Source organism: Aythya marila, assembly GCF_965140915.1.
Source record: "Aythya marila genome assembly, chromosome: 13".
Classification (NCBI taxonomy): domain Eukaryota; kingdom Metazoa; phylum Chordata; class Aves; order Anseriformes; family Anatidae; genus Aythya; species Aythya marila.
The window spans coordinates 7,978,119-7,999,807 of NC_139054.1; the positions used below are offsets into that span (position 1 = coordinate 7,978,119).

Here is a 21,689-nt window from a genome sequence, read left to right on the forward strand (position 1 = left end):
ATGTGCATTTGGCTTAATGTACATGCACACACATAAATCTTTTGTTCTTTTCGGTCCCTGACCCTCTTGGCAGTAAATTTGTGAACCTGAAGCTGTCAACAAAGCAAAATGGAAAAATAAAAGCCAGACAGACCTTGGTTGTGTACGATATTTTAAGTAACTGTAGGTACGCATGATGGAAATAATTAGGGTTATTTGTTGCGTTGAACAGAGGTATGTCACTGAGGTATTGTGTGCGCTGGCATTCCCCATGCCTGCAAGATGGATTAGCAGCTGAGTTAACAGATGCAGTAAAGCTTGACCGAAAATAGTTCACTGTTGTTAAGCGTAGGTGAAAGGGCTTTGGTTTGGGTATCAAAGAGTGTGTTTTGACTACTTGACAAGTTTGCAAAAAATCATTTCAATATTATAAGCTTTCTCTGTGAGTCTGGGGAATTTTTCTGTGCCATTAGAGTAATCAGCAAAAAGCTGAAACACACATTGATTAATAACCTAAGTGGAAGCGCATGGGAAACAAGTGGCTTTAATATTAATAAGGCAAATAAACCATTTATATAAAACGGTTGCTAATTGAGTGGGATGTTAAATACACTGTACACTGGCATATGCTGCCAAATTTCTGTACTTCCATAACCCGGCTATACGTGAGCATGTCTTCTGGCTTTAAAAGCTGCTGTGTGGCTGGAAGAAGGGGGTGGACAAACGGCTGTGGTGGCTGGATGGAGGGCAGGGCTTCTGGGGCTGCGAAGGGGCTGGCACCTGGCCCAAGAGTGATGCTGGCTGCAGACCTCTACGGTGAGGATCTGGGTTTGGTTTTGCTTCTGGTGCCTTTTGGGTTTCAAATCCCAGCAAGACTTGCAGAAGGAGAAGAAAGGAAAGCTGCTTCTGGTTGTGTGATGGTGGCCTTTAGGATGGGAATCGATTCACATCAGAAATGGGGCATGTCGTTTTCTGTCTGATGGTGAGAAATATGGGTAGGTGGCTGCACGCAGCACTTCTGGTCGAAATGAGCAGGCTACATTTGAAATTGTGGTAGCACCATGTGCTCAGGAGCATCGCGGGAGATGTGGTCTGAATGTCCCAGCCTGGTCTGACCTGCTGTGACCAGAGGGTACTGGCAGCACTGCATCATCTGCAGGATGAGGGCTCAGAAACTTCTAATTCCACTGCCCGTGGTGGATGCGTTGCCTCCGTTAGCAGGATCTCAGTGCTGTTTTACATCTCTTCCTTCCTGGCACGCGACCATCTCTGCAGGAGTATTCTCCCTAGGAAAATAAACACAAGTGCCGCAGCAGCACTGCTTTAAAGCAAGCGGTGAAGTCTGACCAAGCGTTGGAAAAGGAAAGCTCGGATAAGAGCCATCAACTGAAAATTCAAGTTTGCTGCTTACGCTATGCAACGTGCGTGCCTTGAAGCATTGTGCATATGTGAGGCAGTCTGGGAGGATTCTCTAGGGTTGCTTTGGGTGTGTGGTATACCCCAGAGCAGGATTTTTTTTTTTTCCCCTCCCTTTGGTATTTGCAACTTAATGTTGTTTCACCTACAAGTATTTCAGTGCCAAGCCACTATGTGTTTTTGTAGTGCTTTTCATTAGTGAGTATCTAAAAGCACCACAGGCAGTGACCAGAGTGACCCAGCCTTGCTGTGGCTGAGGCTGTGCCGTTTGTGGCTGTGCCCATGGCACGCGGGCATTACGGCACCACTGCGGCAGGCAGGTGAGAGCTCCGGGGCTGTTCCTGCACCCCCAGCTCCTTTTGTAGCCAGGAAAAATGGGAAACTTCTGGTATTTGGGGTATTTTAGAAGTGATCAAGTTGAGGGAACAGTTCGATAGCCATGTCTTTCTCAATGACTCTGCCGGAGTTGACTGCACGCTCACACTTTTCTTTATTCTTCTCGTCTCTTGTTAATGTGGGGCTGGAGCAGTGGAGCCGTGCTCAGGGGGTGATGCTAGTGTTCCTTGTCATCTTTGTTGGGGGTTTTGCAAAGCCTCAGTAGCATGTCAATTATATATGATGGGTGGAAGCCTAATATTCTGTGATAATTAGAACGTAAGTCTAGTGTGAAATCGGATTAGAGTCCGGCATTACAGTCCGGGATTCCTTTTGTAGTCGGTTCAGAGGAAGTCATAAAGCTCTTTTAAAGATGACACGAGCTGATGTGTGCTAGAGGGCAGAGGCAGGGTGCGAGGATGAGGTGGTGGTGGCCCTGCTCGCCCATCTTCCAGGGCAGCATTTGTTCCCATGTGCAGAAATGGGCTGCGGTAAGCTGGGCTGCTAGAGCAGTGGGTGGTGAAGTCCAAGAGTAATGTCTCTGCCATAAAGTGCTTTTGGCTTGTTCGCTGAGCTGCGAAGAAGGGCCAGACTGCGCAGGAGAGTTTTCAAGAAATAATACCCCTCTGCCTCCCAGTTAACTGCTCCTGAAAGTTTAGCTGTTTTTGCAGCCAGATGTATTTGGAGTATGTACTTGGTCAAGGCAATGAGAAGCAGGGTGGGAATGGCATGTTAGCCTGGAAGTCCAGAAACAACATTTTGAAAAGGTCTTGGAAAATTGGTGAAGGGAATTGCTTTTCAGGATAATGGAGCCCCTGAGTTTTCACTGCATGCTTACTCATTCGATGAAAACATGTTTTCCAATGCTTTGCGAAATAGTTACTTGATTTGGAAGAAACTCCATGTGCTTGGAGTCTGCTAAATGTGGCATTTTTGTAATGGCTTAAATCATAAGTTTGTAAGATTACCTTTCTGAGTACATTTCCTTAGATTTGCAGATAGTAACAGTGTGTACCATTGCATTTCTATGTTTAACCTCACCACTTCCATTCCCCAGAGGTGTATTGTTAACTAGCCATGGAGCAAAATGCTTTTATCATTTTGGTCCATCACTTCTCTCTATATAGAATGTAATTCTCTCTATATTACATCTAATATAAAATAAAGAGGTTTTGCTGCAAGAGGCCACGGAAAAGATCTGCTGCAAGTAAGTCCTTGAGATGTTGCAGGTATGGTGTGCATATGCAGTAGATATTTCAAGTAGTTCTCTGCTACTTAAGCTCTTTTTGCCATGCAGCCCCTGATGTGATGATTGCAAACCCTGCCAAATGATTCAATAAAAAGCATAACTTGAAAGGAAGCTGTGGCAGAGTTATATTTTGCTGTGCTCATATGGTGATAAATTACAAAAGCAGCAGTGTCTTTAGCAATCAACAGTAGATGAAGAGTTGCCTTGTATGGGCATTGTTTGATGAGTTTTAACTTGAGAAATAATTATTGCCGAATGTGTCCTTGACAATGAGCACACACAATGAGTGTTCTTTATATAATGTACATAAACATTGGATATCTGCTTAAGTGGACCTAAACACTCGTATTTTTCGCTCCTTTTTCTTAGAGGAGTCCTGGCTGGCTGCAGGAAGCACAGGGAGCGCCGTCTTCGCCCTGAGCTCCAGGTTGCTGTGTGCTGGGTGGCGAAGCGTGCCCATGCTCGTGTGGAGCGCTGGCAGCGGTTGCTTGCCAGGTTTTCAAGTTCTCATTCCTGTGTGCCAGGCGTCTCGCACTGCTGCGCTCCGATGCGTTTGTCTGGCAGCACCGTGTGTGTCCGAGGAGACATGGGCCGCTCCCGACGCTGTGGCCACTCGGTGCCAGGGTGGGAGGTGATGCAGCGTTGGGATGTCGTGCTGCTCTCTCCCTGCAGGCTTATGGATGGGAGTGAGCCCTGTGCATGGGGGCTGCGTGGAGGAAGGAAGCACAGAGCCCTGCTAGCTGATGTGAAGTGAAAGCTAGAAATGAGATTCCTTGCAAGCTATCAATGCCTGTTGCTTTGCTTGAGCGAGGGGTACAGAGGTGCTAAGGACAACCCTGCAGGAAGGCAGGAGCTTCAATTGATTTCCCATTGGTATTTTCCACTGTGGCATAAGGAAGCTGTAATAAAAGCAGCCCACAGTCCTAAACTTTTAGGGTTTTTACCACTGGGTAATACAGTGCATCCTCCCCTGCATTAGCACTTAGTAGCAGGAGCTCCTCAGCTCCAGACAGAGCTAATTCTTGATCATAAGCCAAGACCACATAGTGCTGACATGACTGAGAAATATCTTCCATAATTAGATTGCTTGGTCATTCATTTTTGAATGACTGAGTTGCAGTTTGGAGCATAATTTCTTAATGCTCAACCAAATAGTAAATCAAGCTTGCACAGATCCTGTCAGTAGTGTTCTCCTTGCCTGGCTTTCCAGCGTGTACCAAAGAAGCGCTGTGCAAATGTGATCAAAGAAAGACAACTTTGCTTTGTAGTGTTAGCTCCTGATCTATTACTCTGAAATATAAAACAACATAACATAATGGAAAAAGGCATTGTCAAATAGATGGGATTCTAACTTCAGTTTAGTAGTGTAAATAGATATAAAACTGTTCCTTGTAATTATGAAATATGTTGGGCTTTTTACATTTTGTTTTTTTATCAATAAATAAATTGGAGTGGTTGTTAGAGATGGCTGCTGAGGGGATCCCAAGGCATCTGTGGACAACTTCAGAGTGTCTGTGAAACGTAACAAGGAAAATAAACCCTGCTGTCAGCAGGCTTGAGTTTGCCAAGTAGGGTGGAGGTGTACCCCTCCAGCACAAAATAAAATAGGAGTATGTAAATTGTAATCACCAAAGAAAGGAATCCTTAATGAAAATGGTACTGACATAATGAAGTGCATTTCAGGTAAGGTATTTCCAACATAGTTCCCCTCCATCAGAAATTTAGAAAGAGTTTCGAGAGTTTTGAAATTAAATTGTTTTGACACGTCAAAACAAGCCGTGGCTGTAGCAGTAATTATCATTTCCTTGCTATTTATGTGTTTTCCGTTGTGTCAAAGCGGCTTAGTTCTGTATTGGAATCGGAGCAAAGGGATGCAAAAAGAAATAGTGTGGCTTTGCCTGGGGAATTTCTTGGTTTTTAAATGTTCGCTAGTGAGGCAGGTTTGTTAGAGAGGTGTTGTGCTCCCGATGGCTTTGCCTGATGCTGTTGAGTTGCCAGCTGGTGCTGGCTGCAGTGTTTGCAACCTGTGCTTGTAAATCACGGAGGCGGATTTGGTGGGCAGGATCTAAAAATCCTGGCTGCACCTCTTCCTCCATGCTAAATGGCTGATCAAGCTGAGCATGGCCATCAGTGGCAGAGGCAGTGCCACAGGGCTCTGCGTGCCCAGGCTCAGCTTGGCATTGTGACTGCCTTGCCTCCCCTCGCTTTAACCCATTCTGCTTGCCACAGGAGATGGTCCTGGGAGGAAAAGGAGTGCGCAAACGGGAAGGAAAAAAATGTCTGGAAGGAGATAGCCTTCAGAAAACAAAGAAAAAACTTACTGTCTAAGCAGGGCTGTTTCCTGTAACAGTCCCGGAGATTTCCATAATTCACAAGCAGTCAACAGTCCTGTGCAATAAATTAGTTGTGGCAGAATTATGGGTTGGTCAAGGTCTCTCTGTAATGCCAGAGAAAACAAACAAACCCTGTAGTGCAAAAGGAAAACAAGTTTAGGAGAAGAGGTTCTTAGGATGAAGTGTATGTGTTTGTATAAATAATATGTATAAGTTTTTGTTTCCTTTTTGCTTTTAAAAGTACCATAAGTGTCTGAAAGGAGGGAGGCTAATGTTTTTAGGCAAGAAAGTCATGCAAAGTGAACTGAAGGTTGAATAGCTGGGCAGATCATGCAGCTGTGGGACCAGGTGTTTGCACTAGGCTGGCAGAGGAACAACCGCTTGTGTTGGTCTTGGGCTCTTGTTTTGCTCAGTACCAATATTGCTCTCATTTCTCTACAAACACATCTCATGCTTTAGCAGATCAGGTAGTTACATGGTTCATAGCCTGTCGTGAAGAGATTTTTCTGGGCAGTGGGTTGCCAAGTCCCCTGCAGCTCTTGGGGTGAGTCTTGGTGAGCCTTGGCAGTGCTGGAGGTTGCTGCTGACTTTTGGGGTGCGAGCAAGTAGGGAGTAGACTTCTTCTCTCCATCCCTTTCTGTGGGCTGAAGGTTAGGGTTTGGCAGCAGGGTGTGAAAATGGGAGGGATCGCAGCAGCTTGCATGTATTTAGTGTCTTCTAAATACTGCCTGACTTGGAAGTAGGAGCTGCTCATCTTAACTGCTTGTTTTGGTCATTAACTTTCAAGGTGAAGGAAGAAAATTGTTTGAATTCTCCAGAACAAACACCCAGTTTCACCCAAGGTGATGACAGAAAGCTGTAAAATTAGAAGTCAGAAATGTGATAGGAAAGCCTTGTGATAAGTAGTTGTATAAAACATATTTATTTTGATGTCTGTGATGACTGTGATTCTGAGAAAGAGTACTTCTCCAGTGATAACTGGAGGCGGGGATGAAGACTAAATGGCCTATCTGTGCAAAAAGGACCATTGTCATTGATATTGTGTTATGAATAAACTGAGTGAATTGAAAGTAATTACAATACTCGGCAGAAACTTCATGGAAGATATCATAGTGTAGACAGGTCAAATTGCTGGTTCTTCAGATTATATTGTGCAAGATGAATATCTGTTTATTCAGTTAATAAACTGAATAAATAAGAGGATACTTCTTAATGTTCTTACAGGATGATAAGTCGTGGTATCTATATGTGTTGCTATAAAGCTCTTTTTCAGAATTAACTTCTGATGTGCCAGAGCCCAACAGGAGCATCTCAAGAATAGATGATGCAGCTGTGGGGCCTCATGAGCTGAACTTTTTGCATTGCATAGGGAATTCTAACTTGGAATATTTTCTTCTCTGCTTTTCAGGTGACCACTTGAAAGTCTGCTCGCAAGCCTACACATGCTGCTCTCAAGAAATGGAAGAGAAGTACAGTCAACAGAGTAAACATGACTTCAGAAATGCTGTTGTAGAGCTTAGCAATCACTTACAAACAATGTTTAGTTCCCGATACAAGAAGTTTGATGGTAAGTGCAGAGACCTTGAACTTGATCTCCTTTGCATGAAATTAAAAAAAAAATAAAATAAAATCCCATCCTGTTGTACTATATGCAATTGTTCTCTGCCTCCCCCTTTGCTGGTGAAGTTCATGACTCATAATGGTGAGGGTAGAGCATGGCTTGTTTTGCAATCCCATGTGAGAGTAATATTTGCTGATTACAGTCATTTGTTTCCTAAAGAGATTTCTCTGATTATTCTTTCGAAAAACTATTTTGCTATTAGATTGCAGTTAGTTTTGTTTGCATATCCTCACAGTACACGTAATTGTAATGTGCACATCTCACAGCCCTGATCCACAAAAATGCTGATCTTCCTCGGTCTGTTATGAACCAACATGATTTGTATCCATCTCACTTAGCCTTTAGGGCTAAGTAAAGCAGCAAGTAAATACAGAGATGTCTTTGCACAGAGGCTGAAGGTTCAACTGTGATGTAGGGTCAGAAGCAAAATCAACTAAGTCTCAGCCGAGTTCCCATTGCTCAAGTGACACCAGCTACTGACTGATAAGCAAAGTTCTGGTCTCAGCATTGCCTTCAGATCAGCGATACTGAGGCACAGGAGGGCTGCACTGTCTCCTTATCTTGATGGAAGAAACTTCTTTACAAGTAGCTGCCACACACCTGTGCCAGTGTCCTGTATTCACTGCGTGCCCCAGCAGCCCTTTAACAGGGAGGGAGTAGTAAGGTATCAGGCTCCTGCCTGCCTGGGCTGTCCTTGTTGGCTGCAGTGATGAGCTGACATCTAGCTAGACGTGGAAGTATCTGATTAGTTAGGTGGGCTGGGTTGCCAAGACTTGTGTTGTGCCCATACAGCTTCATTTCCATTTGGTAGCAGAGGGTGATTCCACTGCATAGTTCCTCTGGACTTGTTCTCCCTTGTTCAGTCACTAGAAAATCCATGTTGAACCAATACCCTGAAGTTTGTGTCTTGAACCTACCAGGGACCTCCTCTTTGCTGCTGCAGCAGGTAGGAGACCCTTTCTTTCAAAGGATGTTGGCACTTGGGTGAACGAAAAAGTCCCTGGGTGTGAAATTGCAATGAGTCAAAATGAAATTATGCAATCATCTTGATAGCATCTCAATCTACCAGCTAAATATTTCCCTCTTAACCTCTGTTGTCTCTACCTGCTGGTACACCAAAGGGGTGATAGAGAAAGAACCTAAGTGTCTAGACTTGCAAGCTTATTAAACGCAGAACAAGACACTTAATGAAATCCAGCCCATAGATAAGCCCTTTCAAAGAGGCCAGAGGAACAGCATCTGCTTCACCTTAAATGAATGACAAGGCTGCTTAAAATGCTGCACTGAAAACAAAGAGCATGCCCAGTTCACTGTATTAGCATCTCTGACGTGGTGCAGACGTATTGTTAGGTGTGTCTGCTTGTTTTTATGGTGAGAGATGGCTGCAGGGCTGCTTGATGGCAGGGGGGTATAAGGCTAAGCTGGATACCTCTCAAAGTGGAATGCTTCAAAATGGGGGAGATTTTGGTAGGGAGCCCTGCAAAGCTGTTCTGTTTGTGCTATGTGCTGTTTCTGTCAGCACCTCTCAGCATGCCTGCTGCTGGTCTCAACACTGGCTCCTCTGATCTTAACCCTGGGAGTCCTTGAAAGGCAAATTTGGAAGGGGATGCTGTGATCCTGTTCCTGGAAGCTAGATTTGCTGTACCCAGCCTGTCCCTGAAGCATGTTTCTCTGCCCTTTATGAAACTAATGAAGAACTAGCAACCTCCTCAACTTGTCCCAAAGCCTAATGGCCCATCTTTGAGCATTTGATAATATCAGATCTAAATCTTCGTTTGCTGTAGACAAAGCTGATTTAGGGATTTTTTTTAATCTTACCTGGGGTAGAAGAAGAGATTAACTGATTACCATCCTCTATCATTTACCTCTTGGAAGACTTTTAATCAAGACTGCTTCCCTCCCACTGACCGAGTCACCTGGAGGCTGAATGCACTCAGTTCCCAGGAGCACTGTTGGTGGTGGCTGAGAAGTCTTCCTCGGAGGTTCTCCAATTCCGTGCAAAAAATTGGCAAGCTTTTGGAGTGCTGTGCTTAGACTGCTTTGGTGTTTTTGCATGTTTGTTTTAAAAGAGCTTCCTGTGGACTGATAGACTGTTTGAGGTGGTTGTTTCCTCAGTACAGTCCCTATGCTTGGTCAGCTGGTCAGGTGTGTTCTGATTTTTCCTTGCATACTTGATTTCTCCTTGTCATATGTCCCTTGGGAGGGGCATTCCTTTTCCTGTTTCTGGACCAATACTACAGTTTTCCAACACTTCTGAGTTTGGTCTGGCTTTTCTGCCCCTAGGATGTGGCAATCCTTTCCTTTATGGGCTCTGCAAGGATCCCTTTATTCCTTTATCCAAGTGGTTAATGATAGCCTTGGGTGGAGTGGAGGCTGGGAGACTGCTGGGACACTGCCTTAAGATTTTCTTCCAGTTTGATGCCCCTGATAATTGTATTTTGGGTGTAACTTTGCATCTTGGTGCACTCTAAAGATAGTTTCAGTCGAAGTAACTGGAAGGAGGAAGTTGAATGGGACACGAATCCAATTTGAAGTACCTTGACAGTTACTTTGATGTAACGGCTCCAGCCTAGAGGAGAGGGAGATGATCAAGACCTATGTGTGTGTCCTGACCTCTGGAGATAAGATTTGAAAAGTACGTGATCCCTCCCAAAGCTCTTCCTTTGCATGGGCCCTTGCTTTGATTTTAGCATTTGGAGCTCTTTAGGGCTACCTCATTAGCAGTAGCCAAATCCATTCAAATGAAAGTAAAGCTGACAGAAAATCAGCCATGCATCTTCCTGTTTAACAAGAAATCATCTAAGCTGTGTGGCTAGACTGAACAGGCAAGATGAGTTATTGTGGAGACCTAAATTCCCTTGATTTCACTGGTCTCTCAGCAAGTGGAACAACCACTCCTCTTGCAGGGCAACATCATGGGTGCTTTGGTGACAGCACTTGCAGCTCTCGTGTGACAAGAAGCAACTGTGACCCCCAGCTCTCTGGCAATCTGTGGTGTAGGTTCCCTGGCTGCTAATCTCTTAGCCTTGATGCTCAGGTCTGAGAGGAGAGGCAAACTTGTGCTGCCTCCTTTATGTGCTTGACCTTTGCAGCAGTTGCCAACGTAAAAGGACAGTTGAAGTTGGCAGCATGTCCTTTGGATGGAGGCTGTAATGCCTTGTGGCTGTTGGAGTGTTTGCATCAGCTGTTGCTCAAGCTCTGCGTGCTTTTCTAATGGTTGCCAGAATAGCTCTGATCTGACACCAAAGCCATACACTTCAGCAGTGGATTATCTCCTCTTAATCAGGAGTATCAAACAAATTTCTGATTCTGTCCTCACATGGCTGACCAGAAATCACTTCAGCTCCTAATACGTAATTGTACAGCATCAGATCCTTCTCTGCATGTTTGGTTTGCAGACACTGGGAGAAGATCAAAGCTTTAGAGTTCAGTATCTTGCATATTTTCTTACAGTACAGTTCTGTATGCTCCCAGGGTTCTCTCCTGTTGTAATTCAAATTGCTAGCCCAATCCCAGTCTAGCAGCAAAGTATATATTTTCAGCAGTAAGGGACATAAGGGACATAAAAAAAAGTAGGGAGGAATGTTTAAAATCTCTTTTGCCAGTCAGTGTCCCTCCTCTTCTCTCTCCCAAGGTTTAATAATGTTAAAAGGATTAATGGTGACATTAAGGCTGTGTAAATACTCAGTCCCTTTTATTAAACTTGAGCTTTCATCTCCATTGCCCTTTCAGGCTGAAGTTTTCCATGCTGGGGGCTGTGCTAGGAGAGCGGTGGTTTGGGGAAGACGAGGTGAATACCAGAACAGAAATTGCTCAGCTGTTTGGAGGAATTGGAGTAGGGGCAGGAAGCAGCAGATAACTCTTCTTCAGCATTTCCGCTATCCGGTTGCTACCGAGATAAAATGTTCTTTGGTTGCTTTTTTTTTTTTTTTTCATTCTTTAATTAAAGACACCCACTGAATCTCTCAGAAGATGTAACTGTTGTGCCAGGCCTGTTCTAGGGAGAAGTGATGTTTTGTAGGCTTATTGCGACTGAATGGTGAATGAGGGGAAGACAAATCCCCAAAACCCCATGAGCAGAGGGTCTGGTAGATGACTGCTGTAGTGGTTTGAGTCTGTGAAGTGCTGGCTGTTTTATTGTTGCCACTGCATTTAAGAAGCTGTTTCATTTAAACCAAGTCTGGTCCCTTTCTTCTGTGTGCTCTGGGTTTAGGAAAGGCAAGCAAGCTTTTGCTTCCCATGTTGTGTAGGAGTATTACGCACCCATAAGGAGGCAAACTCGCAGTGGGCTGGGCTGACAGTAGGTTTGGTGCTCACTGTGCCCAAGCGACAGGAGGATTTGTCACTTCAGAATTGCTCAGCCCCAGCCAGCATCTGGGAAGCTATTAAACGTTGAGTGTCCCGTTTCTGCTCTGCTCTTCCCTGCTCCCCTCTGACTTTCCCATTAACATCTAAGATAAAACAAATATGGAAGTGTAAAATGAAACCCCTGCGGGAAAATTGAGTGGAAAGAAAGAATCTGAGCAGGAGCTGGGCAGTGGTCCCCAAAGGGGTGTGTGGGGCCATGGTGCATCCACCGAGGGATAGGCAGAGGGGATGGAGGGGGCCCTGTAATACAGCACGCCACAGGTTGGGTCCTGCGGGGGTTATTTCTTTGGGGCTGGCTGTGGGTCAGTGTCTTTAGGTGTTCTGTAGATTTTGAGAAAGCAGAGTAGGACGTAGCCCCCCTGAAAGAGGTGGTTTCTGGTTGAATCTGGGAAAAAAATAACCTCTAATCTAATTCCTTTATTTAGATATTTTTCAGATAACCCTTGGCTTCCCAGCTGCTGTCTCCAGGTCAGAGTTGGCTGGGAGGTATGCTGGGACCTCTGGGAGTTTAACTGCATTCAACCCCAAATTCTTGATTTCTCGCTTAGTCACGTGGTATAAGTGAGTATAAAGAGTAGGCTGAATTAGTGGGTGTCTTGGGCTGACCCTCCTGTGGGCTGAATGCACCTTGTCTGCTAACTCAGTGGTCCTGATAGAGAGCAGGAGCATAGGTGAGCTGGGGAGAGACCAGAGCAGCTGCTGCTGGTCCATCGCCTCCTCGCAGATGACGTGTGGTGTTGGTGTGGCTTTGTGTTGCGCTGTGCGGTGGGTACAGCGTGTGTGCAGGCAGGGAGCTGGAGGAGAGCCCTCCTCTGTCCTGAGGGTAGAGGGGAGGCTTTCCCTTCATGGTGGCCTTTCTTCACTGTCATCTGTCTCAGTGGTCTCCTTCCCACTGTTCCAGAGGGCGCGGAGGCAAATGGTGAAAGACGAACCCCGCGGGTGTCCAGTTCCTATAGTTAGAATTTGGCAGACAATCAGGACGCTCCGCCTTACCAAAATAACTGCCCTTTTGGGACCTTAATGTCTTGTTAACTCTTTTATTGGAAGCTGCCTGCAGGAGCAGAGAACTGGGGCTTCATGCTGCTCATGTGCCAGGACCCCTCGTGTTGCGGGACCCGCTGGCCTCATGCTGGCTCTGGTGCAATGAGCTCTGCAGAAGGCTGCTCCCAGGAGTCTCGGTGTAGTGGGGCTTTCACAGAGGGAGACTGGAGATGTAGTGGACCTTTAATGCTTCTTGTGCAAGAGTCATGTGGCTTTTATGTTGTTGAATAAATCTACTTGGTGGAGAGAGCTCTACCATTGCAACCTTTCCTCTGGCAAAGGCTCTGGTGATGACTGCATCGTTAACATACAAATAACACAGCAGTGTTGTCTGTCTTGCTGCCACTCACGTCTAGGCAAAGGCATAGCCTCATTCTTGCCTCTCCAGAAGAGGATGGCACCAAACCTCACACGCCAAACCAGGGCAGAGGATGGTGGGAAGACACCTCGTGTTTTGCAGTGGAAGCAGTTGCCTCCTGCTGAGAGCCAGTCCTTCAGGCTTGGTTTTGGACCTGCGCTTGTCTGGGATGGGGGTGGAGTGATTTAGGAGAAACGGGGAGAGAGCAACCACCAACAAAAATTTCTTTAAAATATCCCACTTGAGGGCTTTTGTTTGCCCGTTCCCACTCACTCCAACAATAATGAAACAAATTGTCTGCTTTCTCTGCTTTCTGTACAGTGGAAGTTTGTTTATTCTTTCTTTTCTTTTAACTGCCATCTCTCCATCTGTAGATCTTTAAAAAGATACAAAACCACTGTGATTTTTCCTCTTTATTGAGGAGGGCAATGTTCATCTATCAGTGAGGGGGACCAGATCTCTGTCTGGGGAGGCTCGGAAGGGTGATCAGGTCAAGACATCCTTGGAGGGAGGATATCTCAAGGGGGGAGGAGCCTCCTGCCCCATGGAGGTGTGCAGGGGATGAGATTTTTCTGAATGAAGAGTTCAGCAATGGGCAAAGCCACTTTCTATGGGCTTAGAGGGATCAAACAGTCTTCTGCCATCTCATGTCCAAGCGGTTCTGCTGTTAAGATTGCAGGTAAACTGCTCTTACCCCTTTTGTTTTTTCAGAAAACAAAGATTGGGCAGCACACTTTATACTTCGCTACAGGAAATGTGTCTGGTGCTCTCTGGTTACTAATTGCTGTCAACCAGTCAATGAGCTATTGTTTGTCTGTTTAAAATTAACTCTCTTTTCCTCCTAGAGAAAATCACCTAGTGTATGTGCAGGCTCCGATTGCTTGTGTAGTCTTGGGAACTACTCCCCTGGATGCGGATGGAGATGGTTGTGCTTTGGGTTCTTGTGGTGGGCTTGAGAGTGTGATATCCTGCTGGTACAGGGCTGACTTGTGCTGTGGCTTTATCAGTGTACAATGGACTGCAGTGTCTTAGCATCCAGCTGCTTGCACACCAGATGAATAAGAGCGGTGGCCCTGGCTGGAAGAGATCTCAGTGCAAATAGGAGACAAGGGGATCTGAGGTTATGGCAGCAAGAAAGCTGTCAACATTGTTCAGTGGCACAGGTCCTCTTCAAGCTCTTCAACAGCAGTTGAAAGAAGGGAGGCTTGGAAAAAAAAGACGTGTGAAATACATTTCCCAGCCTTCCAGAAGGCTCCTTTGAAATGGGGTATGTGGGAGGCAGCTTGAAGGGGTTTGCTTTAAAATCTTTCAGCTGACGTTTGCTGTGTTGGGGTGGGAGGTTGGTGTTCTGGTACTGAATGGACTTGGGTCAGCAGGCTAAAGCAGCTGGGAAGCGATAGAAGTGTTTGAGTCAGTGAGACTGGGGACTGGGTGCGGTGAAAATTAGTCATGGGGAGACTGGAGAGCAGCGGGGGAGAGAAGAACAAGGGAGAGGAGAGAAGTGACAAGGAGGTGTGTTGGGGAAGATGACTGAGTTGTGGTCACAAGGGAGATGCGAGCTGAGGATGGAGGACATTCTGCTGGAGGAGCAGGCAGTGGGAGAAGCCCGCTGTAGCTGGCCCAGAACTGCAAGCGTAAGCAGGGAAGGTTTCTGGGAACGGGAGTGAGCAGGCTGCAAAGCCAGGGTTTGTCCTGTGGGGTGGACCGAGAGGGGACCAAGGTCATTTCTGCTGGTATTGCTTTCCTTAGGATGGCTGTGAGATGTAACAGAATTTGTGGTGCTGTTACTTGCTGCTTGAATCACAGACATCAGTTTCAATACCATGCAGTGTGTTTTTTTTTTTCCTACCTTCTTTGTTGCTTCTTACTCCTTTAAAGGAGCTTGGTCACTGTGTGACAGCACTGCTCTTGGGCTGTATGTTAGCTCTTTCGATTTCCTGAAGTACAAATAATGATCTTGTTTCTGGTGGGCCCGAGAAGTTCTAGAAATCCTGTTTTCTCCCCCCCCCCCCCCTTCCCTCTTCCCCCCGTAGGGGGCTATGAGCTAATTGTTGCTTTTGTCTTGAAACCTTTCAGTAATTAAGCAAAGTTTTGGGAGATTTTCTAGTGCTTCCCAGCTCTCTGAGGTTCGCATGTCAGGGCTGTTGCTGTGACACTGGCATGATTTAAGCCTGTATTTCTTCAAACTATGCGGAAGAGTTCTTCCCATGTCAGTAAGTGCTAACACATGTTTGAAAACAGGACAGAGAAACAGCTTGTGGATTTGCCCTGCCCTTCCTGAGTTCATATTCAATAAATGTGTTAACACTATGTATTCATCGGTTTCTCAACACTTCTGGAAAAAGGTTGTTAAGCTATGGTTTGTTTTTCCCTGGTGGAAATTACAAATGCAGTATATGCAATAAAGGAAGTGAAGGCATATTAAAAGTAATGAGGCACATTTAGGAAAAAAAAAATCTTTTTCCTTTGGAGTAGGTGGTGTAGCTATGGATGGCTTCAACTTTGAGGTGAAAAGAGCTGTGGAACGTTTGTGGCTTTTCCTCCAAATCCATTCTATCTGTCTGGCTTGCATTCTGTTCACATAGCAGGAGCAGCTACGGGTTGGACTTTGCATCCACAGATGCAAAGTCTGTGAGGGTGTGGGGATGGGGATGGTGCTGGCCCCTCGTGGCGCAGCCTTTGGGGACGTGGCTCAAACAAGAACATTCAGCTAGGAATCCATCTTGCTGTGGTGTGCTTTTTATGAGTAAACCCTTTCACAGGAAAATATAATTAATCTGTTCTGTGGCAGTGTTCTCCCATATACACTAGGAAACGTAATTGTCTATACAGACAAGCAAATTAAAGGTTTCGGTAAGACAGACGGTCCTTAATTAATCATAATCTGGACAACATATTAAAAGTATACCTGAAAAGCTGGGTGGCAAATTATCTGAAACTAATTAACTGTGCCCGTAAAAATGCAGTATATTCCCTCTGTGTCCTTGAGTCTAGTTTTGTTTGTTTTTAAGGTGTGTTGAGTAATTGCACGTCTACCTGGTATCAGTTTGCATAGTTAATTTGGAAACCCTGAATAGAATACCTCTAAGGCCAGTTGAAAACATGGCTATAAAATAAGCAAAGCCAGTGCGTGGGAAATTTAGCACGTCCTAAGGCCACTGGAAATGGAAAGGTGCAGCGTAGATCTGACCTTCATTTGGAAAGACACAAGTACACCCTAACACAGGCATCTGTGGAGGGGGCATTAGCTTAACGGACTCAGAGGTGGATGAAACTCTGCCTTTTTTGCACTGCAGTTAAGGTTTTCTCCTCGATGAAAACGTGGGCTTTTTGGTGCTGAGCCCCTACTCACTCATGCTTGTACTCCTTGCAGTTGCTGGAAGAGGAAGCGTTTCTCAAGCAGAATGTTGTGCCTCTCCATAAAGAGGTTTTGTTTGAAAAATAAACGTTTCATCCCTGACAATGAAGAAATTCAAGGCAAAACTTCACACTGTAGGATGATCGGCTGTGAGTTCAGCCCGGAGAGCTCACCCTTTGGGGCACAGCTGCCTTGGAGGGCACAGGGTCCTGCTGGGGGTCAGGAGGCAACTTGGACCGGGTAGTCCTGCTGCTTCTGCCTTCATCACCAGTGTTTGTTAGGAAATGCCAGAGCTGGCTCCGGGCGAAGTGGAATGCACCTCCTTGATGTGCTTCTCTAATCTCCGGGAGCTGCCATTGATTTAGGTAGAGCTGTACCCTGCAGCAGAGGGCTTTCCCATCAAAAGCCCTCTAATATGAAAATCCAACCTTAATATATCTGAAAACGTTAGCACGAGGAATAGGAAAACATTGTGTCTGTTCCTAAGAGGAGGATATTTTCAGATGAGACCTATGAATCCAAGATTAAAAAAGTCCAAGGAAGTGGATTTATTGTCTGTAGGTGGAATTTGCCCTGTGCCTTGCAGTGGGTGGAGCGATTGCGTTTTTTCAAATAGCTAACGTACCCGTACTTTGGAAGTGATTGTTTTGAATTATTCTGGTGGTGGAAGCACCTTCGGGGGGGTGCAGCATTCTCCAGTGCAGGGTTACTGGCAGGGCTGGTCTGCCCTCAAGCTGCAAACAGGTAATAAGTCTTGTTACCTGAAAAAAGGAAATTGCCAAGTAACTATGGTTAAGTTTTCTTCTTGTGGAAAAATCTTTTATGGAGGGTTTGTTTAAAAGCAGGGATTTCTTTTCCTCCAGGACTCTTATTACAGAAATACCATATATCTCACGTCCAGTCTTTCTTACTGTTTCATGACATCCCTAGGTTTTCCCTGAGTGTTGGCATTGAAATTCTACACTGAAATTCAAATGTGTTAAAAGAATAAACAGAGCCCAGAGCTGTAGATTGCCTGACTGCAGATTACATCCTTTTCTATCTCTAGAAGTCAACTGCATTAGAAATGTCATCTTCCTCTGAGCATCAAAGTCCATAGGGTCCAGAGGATTTATTTACAAATTTCAAAGTTTCGTCTTTGTATTAGGAAAGGTTTTCTGGCTTGGTATCCTACAGGGCAGCTCAGCTGCATTTTGTGGATGGCAGCACTGGTACCCTTGCAGAGGGATGGCATGGTTGAGCCCTGCTTTTCTTCCTCTGTGGCACCTTCCTGAACTGGAAGATGGTTTTGCATCAGTGGGGCTCAGCTGAGATGGGCAAAGTAGTAAAATGTGCAAGCAGAAATAAATTTACAAGCAGTATGTAAGGTGCTGGGAAGGCAGCACTGAGAATTCTTAGGGAGGTGACAGCTCATTATACACCTCCTCATAGTTTGCAGTGTTCGGTAAAGTCATGAATAACACCGATACCAAATGCAGAGTGATCAGCAGAGGTGGCTCATAAGTGGGTTTTCAGGAACACTGCTTGCAGAGGATTCCTGTTTCAAGTGACTTCTGTTCCTGTGGGAATTCTGCATTGGTAAGAGCTCCACAGATGCTGTCCCTTAATTTTATGCAGCTCTGTCTTTCATGGGTTGGACCAGAGCTGATGGACCCACCTGAATGTGGTGCCACTGTCTGTCATTCCCAGTGTCTCATCTGCTGTCTGTCCAGCGGACCCAGCCTGTGCCACAGTCCTACCAGTGCATGCCTGTGACCTGTATCTGTAAAGATTAAACCCAGCAAAGTGGCAATTTTCTCCATGTAACTCAGACAACTCTACACACTCTACTACTAGCTAGGAGACCGGGAAGATGGGACATGTGAGATTTCCTTGAAAACCATGTTGATGCTCCTGGGAATCAGTTTGTGAAACCCTTCCCAATTTTGTGTGTTCCTTGATTTTGCTTGTTTGTTAGAGGCCTCCCTGCCCCTTGGTCTGTGAGTTTAAGCAAGATAACTGGTAGGCAAATGAGAGCCTGATATCTCTCTGGATAGCAGAGTCTCAGAGAGCACCGGCAAAGTATGATTTGTCGTCTGTGAAAAATGTTTGCATTTGACAGCTTTTCACAGGAAGCCTGTCAGAGTGATAATTTAATGAGTACAGATTGCTTGCAACACAGCTGTAAAACGTGCTTTTACAGTGCTGTAAAATAAGCAACCGAGTCCTTTGTGTGTTTGCTTTGTTTGAGAACAAGTCAACTTCTAATACAAATGAAAGGTGGTCATTTATTTTACCCAGCAAACAGTCAGGACGTAAGAGAGGAACCTGCCATTTTTCTTCTTGTGGTGGCAAGGTTAATGCTGGGTTACACTGGCATTTGCTAATCAGCTTGTTTCTGTGAAGGGGCGAATTAATATCTAATTAGATGGAGTGAATTACTAGACAGTTTAGCATTTAAGTCATAAAAAGGACTTTTGGAGAGTGTAACTTCCTCTCTTCACTGCAGATGTCTTTGCCCATGGTTTATACAGATAAGTTTGATGTTCCTTTGTGCCAAAGCTGATTTCTTTAAGATAGAGGACAGAAACTGAGGCTGCAGACTTGATATGTGCCAACAGCCAGAGTAAAACACGTATCTACCATTTAATCCCTGCTGCTGACCGAGTTAAGAGTGCTAATGCAATGACTGTACGTTGCACTAGACATTGCGCATGTCCTGCTGCTCGTCCATCCCTGCTTGCTGGTGTGGGGTTCACCCTTTGCCATAGTGCCATGCTCAGTGGCTGTTTTCTCTGGCATCTCAACCTCTCATTCCACCCCAGGAGCCTCCACGTGCCCAGTGAGGCCTCATGCAGCCAAGCCACCCATGCCAGTCCCAGGGTGCCCCAGATGGCACAGTCTGGGCTGTGCTGAGGATGCTGAGGGAAAGCCTTGCAGGGCAGGAGGGCGAATGCCAGCTCTGTGTTGCAAACACGGAGGCTCTTCTGTCCTTTTCCTCTTCTGAGCTGGGGAGTGACACTTGAATGTGTGTTTCCTGACTATGAAAATGATTGCTGGTGCTCAAGCCAGAAACAGTTTTGCACATACATGGTACTTCCTTCAGCAATGCTGTGTTGGGGTTTTAGACGTGGCTGGTTCTGGTGGGAAACTTTCAGTTCCTGTATTTACCTTCCTTTTAAGCAAGTAAAAGCTGCTGTCTCTAAGACTGCAGGTGCACAGATATTAACAGCTAATTAGTGTTCTTGCTTTAGGATAAGTAATGAACATACATGGTTCTAGCCTAGATTAAAATTTGCAAAGAGATGAATTGATCTAAAGCTTGGATCAGTTTATTCAACTTTCTGTTTGGATTGTAACCAATAAAATAATGGATGTATCAAGATTATAACTTTCCTGGCTTAAAACATTCATTTGGATTCCTTTTGACTGACAGTTGAAAATAATAGATTTCACATCAATGTCATTTCAAAATATAATTCTTGCTGAAGAGTTTTGCTGATGCATCTGCCAGCTCTTGTGCCTGGTACTAAAGTGTTTAAATAAACAAGTTATTTGGTGATATTAAAAGGTCTGAGCAAAGGAAGGAAGTGAGCCTTCACAATGATTAAGTGAATTAGAAATTAATATACACCAAGCTAATCTCTGTAGTATAAACTCAACAGAAAAAAATCTTCCTGGAGAGGAAATGCCAGTCATGGGAACGAAAGTGGAGGTTCCTGCTGATATTGGACAGAGGACGTGTCGGGTGTTTGAAATCAATCTCTTCTTCCCTGGATCATTTCTCTTGTGCTCCTAAGAGGCTGCATTATATACAGCTATGTCAACCACCAAGCCCCATGACTTTGTTCGTCAGGAACTCGAAGAATGTTTCAGTTTTTCCAGAAAATGTTTTCTGAGTTAGTCTTTGTTTGTACTGGAGCACTTTGAAGCACTAAAATCTGAACTTCAGCATACTTTTAATACGTTTTAACAAGGTTTAAATTCACACCGCGCCAGAATATATTACCCCCTCCTTCTAACAACTTCTGTCTCTAAACATTACTCCTTTGAGGATTAAAAAAAAAATTAGAGGCATGTTTTATTAAAAAATATTTATTGAATATGAGTTACAGAAAAGCAGAGGTCAGAATCCTCAGTTGTGAATGGCATGCATAAAATAACTGGTTCCCTCATCCCTGCAACGTGGGGCAGTGGCACAGCTGCACCCTGGGTGCTGGGAGCACATGGTGAGCACCAGGCACCCACACTGCATGATTTCTGTTTGCCTGGGGGAGTTTTGCAGATCCTGTCGGGTAGGCAGGGAAAACCTCAGCTATGAGGAGTGTGTGCTGGTCGCCAGAATGATGGAAGTCCCTGTGGCACTTACTCTTGGTCTCCTTAGCTCCTTCCCACGCCCATATAATGTAGAGTTTTGTTACAAAATGGCCCAAATGAATTTGACTTAGTGGACCCCTCCCCTGTTTTTTCATTTTAACTCTTCTGTGTTGCATATCCAAGGTGAAGTCTATCCAGTAGGGTGGGTGATTTTTCATCAAAGCTACCTAAATGCTATTTGTTTTTTCTTTATTTGTACTGTTGCCACTTTTATGGGAGGAGGATTCCTTTTCATTTGTGGTGGTGTGGGTCAGCTTATTCTCTGTGTCCAAACTACCTCAGTGATACCTGCACTTTCGTCTGTCAGAAACAAAGCATTTTCCCCAAGTGTCGAGGTTTTGGCAGCCCTGACTTGGTGGGGAATATTCTTTAAATTGACCTGGCCAGATGTCATTGGCTCAACTCACTACCAGCGTCAGAGGTGTGTGTGGCACTGCCAAGAGGCAGTGATGGTGTTTCAGCAGTGTCTGTTCTCCGGCACCGGTCTGTCTGGTGCTCTCGGACAGTGAAGTGAAGCTGGGGTTTGCTTTTTGAAAGCCATGAAACCCCAAGGCCCCCAACCATTTTCTGTCATCTGAAAAATCTCTTGGCCTTCTTGTCAGTGTCAAGTGTTCAGCCTTTAGATTTTGAGAAAATTCTCACTTAATTGCACTTTCTTTGTACTGCCACAAACATATGAAGCCCTGTCTGCAATCAGGAGCAATTACATAATTGGAGACAGGCCCTGCCCGGAGATCTGACAAACTTGAAAGACAGGAGAAAGAACCCAAAGGTAGATTTTTTGGGTCTGTTTTTAAAACTGTATTAAACTTGTTAGTTTTTTTAGGCTGGTTTATGATTATTCCATAAAATGAATCAACAGTAACCGAAAAGAAAGATGCACTTTGTTCAAAACAGCTGTTTTAAAGCAAAACACATTTTGATTTCTGATAACATTATGCTTCAAAATAAGTTATTTTTAGCTATCTTAAAGGTAATGTAAAGTTTTTGTTTGTTTGTTTGTTTTGTTTTTTTTGTTTGTTTGTTTGTTTTTTCCAGTTTGCTGACTTTTGTTATGGTTTTTAGTATGGATCAAAAGATATTTCACTCACCCGAGTCTTAGGATTGGGAACAGGGTTTTTCTGAGAATCATTTATTTATGAAAATAATTTTGAAATATAGAAATCCTTTGAGAATTTGATATAGAAATTCTTCGAAATCCATTTCATTTCAAGGATGGTTTCATTGCATTGGAT

The 21,689-nt window shown here is 44.7% G+C and overlaps 1 protein-coding gene across 1 annotated transcript in view; it reads left to right on the plus strand.

Annotated features, from left to right (window-relative positions):
- Positions 1–21,689, plus strand: part of GPC4 (glypican 4) — a 71,254-nt gene that overhangs the window by 23,235 nt on the left and 26,330 nt on the right. The window contains exon 2 of the mRNA XM_082771037.1: positions 6,761–6,919. Within this exon, the coding sequence (XP_082627163.1) occupies positions 6,761–6,919 (159 nt within the window). The remainder of the gene's footprint in view (positions 1–6,760; positions 6,920–21,689) is intronic.